Source organism: Calliphora vicina, chromosome 1, assembly GCF_958450345.1.
Source record: "Calliphora vicina chromosome 1, idCalVici1.1, whole genome shotgun sequence".
Taxonomy (NCBI): Eukaryota; Metazoa; Arthropoda; class Insecta; order Diptera; family Calliphoridae; genus Calliphora; species Calliphora vicina.
In genome coordinates this window covers 21,885,616-21,895,393 of record NC_088780.1, presented here as the reverse complement: position 1 = coordinate 21,895,393, position 9,778 = coordinate 21,885,616, and the positions used below count along the sequence as shown (strand labels likewise).

At 30.2% G+C, this 9,778-nt stretch overlaps 1 protein-coding gene across 1 annotated transcript in view; it reads right to left on the bottom strand.

Moving 5' to 3' along the window:
- rec (recombination-defective) overlaps positions 1 to 5,824 on the bottom strand; it is a 38,069-nt gene extending 32,245 nt beyond the window's left edge. Inside the window, exons 1-4 of the mRNA XM_065499184.1 lie at positions 4,960 to 5,824; positions 889 to 1,503; positions 201 to 824; positions 23 to 140 (exon numbers count right to left, since the gene is read on the bottom strand). Of these exons, the coding sequence (XP_065355256.1) occupies positions 23 to 140; positions 201 to 824; positions 889 to 1,503; positions 4,960 to 5,824 (2,222 nt within the window). The remainder of the gene's footprint in view (positions 1 to 22; positions 141 to 200; positions 825 to 888; positions 1,504 to 4,959) is intronic.
- Positions 5,825 to 9,778: the final 3,954 nt, after the last annotated feature.

Here is a 9,778-nt window from a genome sequence, read left to right as displayed (position 1 = left end):
AAATCTTTAAATAAAAACTTACCCGGAAGATATGGGTGTGGGAGAATTGGCCGATTGTTGTCTTAGTTCTAGATAAAACTTTTTTAATTCCTCAGCCGATTCGGCTACAAATAAAGGTTGAACTTGTTGGCGGGAGTAGGCTGGAATTGAAAAATATATAAATATTAAATGATACAAGTATTTTGCAGTTTAAAACATACCTATAAACTTTTTCAGCAATATGGTAGGCAATAAATCCATTTCCAATTCTTCTATAGGATTTAATTTAAGTCTTAAACCTACATTGTAATCCTCATCTAAATCCATTTTGTCCAAGTCATAATCAACAGTCATACTCGTGGAATTATTGAGTTTAGGTTTTTGCTCGAATTTATTGCTTATGACCGAATTCCTTTTAATGCCAGCATGTAAAGCTCTTACATGTTCAGTTAGAGAGGTATCCATGTCTTTGTTGGGTTTGTCCAACATTACAAATACCAAGTGAAATTCACTTAATAGTGAGGGATTTATGTGTATATTTTCTGTTAATAATTTCGATTGATCGTAATGGCCACTCACGGTATTGGCTGTAGCTATTACCGAAGTGGGTGTATGCAATGTAGTGCAAAGCGAGGATAAAGACAAGCAGGACAGTTTTGATTGTAAAACATTAATTAAAGATTCCTGTTGGCTAGCCAGGCGATCTATGTCATCTATACAGCAATGGCCATATGTCGAGTTAAATAATTCCCCTGATTCTAGAGTAATTTTATTACGACCTCTTATAGCATGAGTAAGTTTTGTTGCAGTAGTTGTATTGTATCGTTTGGTCTGCACTAGGCTACCTTTAAATTAAAATATAAATATTTTAAAAGTATGTACATTATTTTTATCATTAGTATTAGTTACCTTTTTGAGAAATTTTACTACATTGTTGGACAATATTACTTTTGCCAACTCCAGGATCTCCCACCAACAAAATATTAATCTCCTCCTCATCATGAATTTGTGAACCAGATCCTCCTATCAATGCTAACAAAGCGCCAGCTTTAACTATTTCATGACCGTGAACCTCGGGTGCCAAAGAGTGTACCAACAATTTAAAACTATCCGCTTCTCCATTGATCATGGTTATTGCTTCCAGATCCTTTTCCGTGTATTTATATTTACAGTACTTGGCGTCTACTATGGAAACGGCTCTAAGAAAAATCTCCATGGCAGCCTTTGATGTAGATGGTTGATCAAACATTCGCTCATCTTGCAAGGGTCGCATTTTTAAAGCTCCCGTCACCACAATTTCCTGTCCTAAATGTATTGAGTTTACCAAATCGTATTTTAGTTCCACATCAATATAATTGTTGTTATCTTGATCGATATCATAGACAACGTCCAAACGTGCCTCGGTTAAACGTATCATTTGTTTGGGTGTTATGCGTGTAAACGGTGAGGAACGTAATTCTGTAAAGTTTAGTTTGGCTAAACAGCCTTGACGTTTGCAAGCAGTAGGGCGAGCAGGATGATATCCTGAAAGAATGAATTTGTTTTATACATATATAATCGGGGTTGTCATAGAATCCAATCATTGCACTATAGTTCAAAGTATCACTTTTTCCGTGCGAAATTCAAATTTCGAAGTTGTTATTATTCATTATTTTTTGTTGTCAATCTGTTACAAAAACTCCAATGCAATCAAATTCGCAATTGGTTTTTGTAAAATACAAAATACTGCTTGACAGCACTCCTTCAAAGTCAAAGTTTCGATACATTTTTAAAAATCTGTGAATAGTATCAATATTATATTGTAAATTTTAACCGTTAATTGTGGAAATTGGGAAAATAATTTAAATAATGTTTAAAATGGAGAACAACGAGACGTGTAAGTACTTAATTTTTCTTACCTAAATATTTGGAAACTATTTCCCTTTATATTAAAAATTACAATTTTTAAACATAACCTTAAAGTAATTTCTTTTGATTACAAAACTTTAACTTTATAGAAGCTTTTAAAAAAATGTTAACGTTTGTTAAACTTGAAATATAATGAAATAAATATATTGAAATGTCGTGAATTCATTTCACTTTATTTCATACTGCGCATTTTTGCGCTTTCTGAGTAATTAAATTTTTTCTAGGTTACAGTGCTATACAAAATGAACTTTTTGGCTAAAAGAACGCCCAAAAGACACAAAATATTATGCAATTATTAAATACATATATTGTGAAGAAAATTAGTGCTCCTGTTATTCCTAAGGGCTGTAAAAAATTATTTGATGAAAAATCCGCCATTTTGTCTACAATTACTTAAAAGAAAAATGTCAAAAATGCAGAAGAAAGGAAGATAATTTTCGAAATGAAAACAATATATGGCTTAATAGTGATATATGCTTTCAGATTTGTATCTTTGGTTACCAATGACATCCACAGTACACAAGGTATTAATACATTCGATGCAGATCATAGAAAACACAGACGAAGAAATAGGATCGTTTTAAAAATTGAACATACCCGAGGTGTCCTACAATGGGGACCTCTGGCCGCACCCCTGGTGGGCCAATGCGGTCAAAATTCAAAATTTAAACTTTTCAACACTTCTTCTTTGCGCATGTAAAATTTTCTTCAAATATAACTAAGGACTAAGGATTTAGAAATTACAGATTTATTTCCCTCTTTTTTTCTATACCACTGTGCGAAGTTTTATCTGATACTTCAATCAATATTTTGAATCAAATGTGTTTACAAAATGAATTCACTGATTCAACTAATTTGACTGAAAACTAATATGAAATAATTTTTTTCTAATCAAAAACAATGAATTAACTTTATTTTTCTCCTGATGGGTTAATGGTCGACAAAGGATTAATTTTTTCTTAAATTTGTTGATAATGTAAGTATTTTCACCTATGGTCCAATTTTGGTATGAAACAGTAGAATACTTTAATAGTTATTAATTTCGCACGGAAAAAATGATACTTTGAACTATAGTGCATTGTCGGAATCGATTTTGAAAACGACAAAACCGATAACTTTAGATTTCACGAGACCTATGTCTTTCAAAACTGAATCCGACAATGACTGATTTCTATGACAACGCCTTATATATGCATTTACATACACTGATGGACAAAATTCACCGCCATTTCCTCTTTAGGATGTGTAAAGGATCGCCACGGTACGTATTTGTAAATTAGGTTAAGTTAAAAAGACTTGTTTTAACTTAAGTATAATTAAATTGAATTATTGTTTTTCTTTAAAAAATAAAATTTTGTGTTTCAATTATATTTATAACGTGGTAGTCCTTTAAACATTCTGAAGGGAAATGGCGGTGACTTTCGTCCATCAGTGTACAGTGGTGGCCACCAATTTAAGACAAATACTCGAATTTTTTTCATCAACTGAATTTTAAGTGCGATAGAGCCAAAATAAAAGGACCTCTAAGGGTATGAAATTTATTATTAATGTTTCTAGTTTCTGAAAAATGTTTGGAAAAATCGGTAAAACATATATGGACAAAGATATGTAGAAATACGTTGACCCACCTCAGCGAACATCCGCTATTAATAACATGATATGACCGAAACTAATGGAACTAAAAATACGAAATTTGGTCCGAATATTTTATAATAATAAAATTATAATGATATAAATGTGAGAAAATATGTTTATTTAAAAAAAAAAATTTTGGTCAAGTTGTAGAACATTTTTATGTGTCCATGGTGAATATGTATGAATTGACACAGTCGAATAAAACACACTTGTGTGTTAAAACAGTCCTCATGCATACATATTTGTGGAAATATTTAAAAAAATAATTGACAATTACATGGAATTTAGCAAACAATTTTTGTCTTAAATTCCTGGCCACCACTGTATATAATAGGGTGGCTCTTAGTTTTAACTTTTTGGATTTTCGATACGTTACAGGTTTTATTTGAAGTTTAAAGTTTTGGGCATAGACAATTATACATAGAGACGAGACATTCCGAATTGTCAAACAAAAATACAACAAATCATATGTCTGATACAACAACAAAATACATTGACTAGCATGTATTTTGTTGTTGCCAGAGATAGGTTTTTGACAACAGACTTAGGTTTTTGACAATTACGTATCGTCTCTATGTTACCCTATGGTTTTGGGTCTAGGTAGCAATATTTTCAAAAAAATAAATATTGAAAAAAAAAAATTAATTGAACAAAAATTTAGTTTAATTCATGATACAATGATATAAGGTAGTACCCCCAGTAACTACTTTCTCATTTATACATTCCCTTAAATGTCAGCCACATATAAAAAAAGTAATATCAAAGCAAAACATCAAAAAATAAATAAAATATAAAACATTGTTTTGTAAACAAATTTAAATTAAATTTCCAATATGCGTGCTATGTGTTGTGTGTCTAAATGTTCATTCGAACAAAAGGACGTGCAGTTCATAGTGTCCAGAAAATAAAATAAAAAAGGATGGAGTGCTGCTTGTGGAGTTCAACTAAAGAAACATACATTGAACTACATCAAGAATCAAAACATGCACGTCTGATGCCAAATGCATTGTATTCTCTTGAACCAATTAAAGGAATGACTGATTTTCTTGCTTATGCAGATGGAATATCCACCAAAGAAGAAAAAGTTATTAAAACTTGTAATGTGTTTTTTTGTAGTTTCTCATTAAATTTTTTTCAATTTTGTTTTTCATAATTCAGTTGTTTGACAACTCTTCCTAATGATTCTACCTTCTAAAATTATTGTATCATGGTTTAATTGAAAAAAGTTTTTGAATTTGATACTAAAAAAGGCATAAAATTGAAAAAAAAACAAATTTTACATTTTTTTCCATTTTAACGGTTAGCATGGAGACCGATTTGAAATTAGCAGATTTTGATATTTAATTTTTAGGCACAAATTTATTAAAATTAATGAAAATAGTTTGTTAAGAACATTTATTGTATTTTTCGCAATTACTTTTTATAATTTCCACTTACCCGTCTGCTTAATAGCTTGCTCTTGTCTGCACCGTGTACATTTATAGGCCACCCAAGAAGCAGCCGCATCTACTGGTCCAATTTCCTTTACTCTACCTCGAACGCAATATAACTGATCTAATTCCAGTGAACTTATACAAGCAACAGCTCCCTCAGCTATAAAACCAGTTGGTCGCACATAAATCTTACGGGGCCTTACGACTTTTGGTATATATTTCATTTCACTACAAGCAGGTTGACTCAACGACTGATCGATTGCCGCAGCAAAAGCTAATGTTTGCATAGCTATGCCAATAATGGCTAAAGTTTTCAAAGGACTTCGCGACAATTCTTGCATTAATGAAGGCCAATTTTCTTTTAAATTCTCATCTTGGCTCACTACATTGGCTTTCAATTCGAAATAACCCTTCCTCTGTATGTCCAAAAAATCGTAATGCGCAACATGATCCTTAAAATGGTTTTCCATGTGCCTAATACATTGCACCAAAGCATTAGTGTCGCTATAGGGTTCCTTGTAGAAATACAAACGCCAACCGGGATGAGGTGGGGGCACTTCAATTTCTAGAGATTGTGTATTCTGTTGCACATCTTCGGGTGCCACATACACTTGTGGTCTTAGGAAACTTGAAGCTAAAGCTGAGGGTGTTGGCACATTGTTCAAGCGATTGGGTAGGGTGCTAGTAGTAGCAGTTTTTGCAGCAGCTGCTCTGCCTCGTCCTCTAGCACGAGAATTACCTACACCACGGCCATGTGCCGGTATTGTTCGGCCATTACGTTTAAAGAAGAAATAGGGTCGATAAGCACCACCACCTCTAGCATGACCACGCACAAATCTTGAAGGAGCTGGAGCTCTGGGAGGATTCATTGGGATGTTATTCAAGAAAAATTTCACCACAAACTAGTCTCGTTCAAATTGTTTTGAAATGAGCGCTCGATCAGCTGTTTTGTATTTACCAATAAGCTGATGCTAAGATGTTGCTACCAGCCGTTAGGTGGCACACACGTATGACAGCTTATAAAAAGTTAACAATATAATTATCATCAGCCCTAAGGTATGCTTTAAATGTGTATATATTTACTAGTAACAGTTTCTTTTGAATCAGTTAATATGGATACTTGAAAAATCTAGGAATATGAATAAATTATTGTATTTTCTTAGCATTTTACAGGACACAATTAAAAATCCACTGATGTACAAATATGCTATATTCGTTTCGTAAGCCTTTAAATATTAGTAGTAATTTATAACAATTTGTGCTCAAAATTTCCTTGTGCCATAAATAGTTGTATGATTCTCAGTAAAATGGCTATGAAATTCAAGACCACTTTACTTGTCCTTGCCTCAACAATTTGTTACATTTAAATAAAATAAAAAAACAAAAGTCATTTAAAACACAGATGTCTGAATTGGCCTCCTAAAAAATATTTTTCTTTTTTGACACACATTAAATCCATCAGATACTTTTTAACATTCACCTTTTGGAATTGTCCTTCAAAGGATACTAAAAACAACCATCCACAAAAACATATGTGTACACACATACATACATATTTATGTATGGCTGTGTGCCTGTTCTTGTATGAATGAGTGTGAGGCTTAAAGCAATTTTTTTCAATTATGACACTTCATATACTGACATGAAAATGTGTAATAAAAAACCGTTAGAAAACAGATAAAACAACAAAAACTAGGCTGGGCAAATGAAAAACAGAAACAACAACAAAAGCAACAACAATAAAAGGATATGTGCAAACAAACATTAAAGATTCCTTTGTACATTAAGGACATTCACAGGCTCGGACTAAAATTAGTTAAACATTTAATAATAAACATTAGTATGTTTAAATTTTGTATTAAATACTTTAACTATTTTCATATGTTTTTGTTCGTGCAGAATATAATTTTAGGTATCGTGAGTTCTTGGTATGAGTACCCTTAATTAAAATATTTTATACTGAAACTTGTCTGTATGATACAACCACATTTATACAAGTTGAGTACAAACAGCTAAATACAAATTCATCTGGGTTAAAAAGTACTTAAAAACTGTAGAGAAGTGCAAAAACTAAAAAAAAGGAAAATAGCACGCTTTAACTTACACAAAGAGAAAATATTAAATTAGTTGCTATTATTACACCTTTCAGAACGAGTGATAAATATTTGATATTCCGTAACCTATTAACCCCATGTTTTTATAAATTTTTTAGCTCATTGAATTTGTTTCAGTAAGGAAAGAAATGTTGTTTTCGTCTTTATTAAAAGAATTTTACAATTTTCAAACGAAATTCTTTAAACATTCTTTTGAGAAAATCATTACCCATTTTGAAAGATTGAAGAAATAGCTATCTAATTTATTTGAGACAAATTTTGCTAAGAACAATATGTAATAAGTTACATGGATGAGAAAAAACACCTGTTTGGTCCAAATGTCAAATTTTTACCCCCTCTTGTTGATCTTGTTGAAATTGAATTGAAGTTGAATTGTGTACAAATTACTATCCTTTGTACAAATTGTATCCCGATCGGAAGACATCGATTTCTAAAGTTGGTTCACTTGACATGAAATCTCCCATATACATACATACATATATTCTGAATCCTTATATGTTGGGAAGTGGATGTCCGTCTGATCATTTGTCCGTTGCAATAAGTTCTTTCAAAATTTCAAAATATTCTACTGACTTACATGAGGTATCAATATATACTAAATGAGAATTTTGAAATTGAAAATCACCAAAATTCATAGTTTTTCAAAGGAGTTTACACAAAAATAGTACATTTCAAATGTGTGAAATATATGTCACTAACGAAGGTTAAAAAGAATCAGTTTTAATTCAAATTAAAAATATTTTTTTAACCATGCCATTAAAATATTCACAAATTCGTTGTCTCAATTCCTTAGTACTTCAAATGTATTGAATTAATTCATTACGAATTAATTATTTAGAGAATTAACTCCTTATTGAATTATTCAAGTTTTCTGTAATACAAATCCACTATAAAATAGCTTAATATAAGTATTGAATAATTAAATTTTTCTTCAAATCTTAAGTAATTTTCTTTAAATCATTACGAGCCCTTAGCGCCAAATTATCGTAAGCGACAAAACACAAATTTTACAGAAGTTTTTTTTTGATTATTTTGAAATTTATATATAGAATTAAAAATGTTATGACGCGATATAATATAATTTTGTTCAAGCTATTTGTCTATTTTTCAAAAATATTTATAACTTTTGACAATTAAAAATTCATGGAATACTTTTAGAAAAATATGACAAAAAATGTTTTTTATTGAATTTTTGCATAGATAAAAATTTTTCGAATTGAAATTATATTTTTATTTATGGATAGTTTTTAATGAAATTTCACAGTTATGTAAAATTTTCTATTCAAAATGGAAAAATAAAAACGAATTTTGAAATTTATTATCAGCAATCCCGCAATTCCCAAAAAAGTGTTAAAAAATTCCAAAAATGGTAATTTTTAGTTTTTTCGCTATAATATCTATAACAGGGTCGAGGTTATCGGGAGCATTTCCAAAATAATTAGAAACATATCGAGCCACCTATAATCGGTTACTATATTTTTATATCGGATACGCGATTTGAGAATTTTTGCCCTAAAGTTTTATTTTACATAAAAAATAGGTGTTTTTTGAAAGGATCTGGTCCCCTCGGTAACAACAATTTTGAAATTTGTTTTCCTTTAAAATATTTTATAAAAACTTAGCTTTCAGAAAGTAGAAAGTTCTTATACGTCCTCTTAGAATCTTTTTGCGATAACTTAAAAAGAAAAAAAGTTTTTTTTTTCCCAAAAAATTAGAGAAAAATCACCTTTTTAAAATTTTTAAAATCAAATTTAATTATATGCACCTTTGGACTTAGTCATTATTATACCCTTCACCTTCGTTAATGGTCGATTAAGCCATGTCCGTCTGTCCGTCCGTCTGTCTGTTGAAATCAATTTTCTGAAGACCACAGATATCTTCGGGATCCAAATCTTCAATAATTCTGTCAGACATGCTTTCGAGAAGTTTGCTATTTAATCAGCAAAATCGGTCCATAAATAACGGAGATATGAGCAAAAAACCGGGACAACCTCGATTTTTGACCTATTTTTGATCTATATCTGGATTACTAAGTCATTAATATAGACAATATGGATATCTAATGATAGATATTTCAAAGTCCATTGCAACGATGTAGATAAGGCTATAGTAAGTTGGACCTACAATGGGTCAAAATCGGGAAAAATATTTTTTAACCCGAATTTTTTTTCATCAAAAAATGTTTTTTGTCATACATTTTTTTTCCAAAAAAAAAAAAATTAAAAATTAATAAAAAAAAATTTAAAAATTTTTTTTTTAAAAAATTTAAAAATTTTTTTTTTAAAAAATTTGGGAAAAACAATTTCAAAAAATTTTTAAAAACAATTAAAAATAATAATTAAATTTTGTTTACCTAAAAATATTTAAAAAAATTTATTTTAAAGTATAATTAGGTGAAGGTTATATAAGATTCGGCACAGCCGAATATAGCTCTCTTACTTGTTTTTAAACAATTATTTTTCCATTTGAACATACATGTGTGGTTAGTCCAATAAAGTAAAACTGGAGAAAATTGGGAAATATTTGGATACGCTGTTATACATTTTTTAGAAATTTTTTGCGATAACTTAAAAAGAAAAAAAAGTTATTTTTTCCCAAAAAATAGCGAAAAATCGTTTTTTAAAAATTTTTTAAATTCAAATGCATATAACTTTGGACTTAGTAATTTTTTTAAATATTTGGATACGCTGTTATCAAAAAACTGGAGTA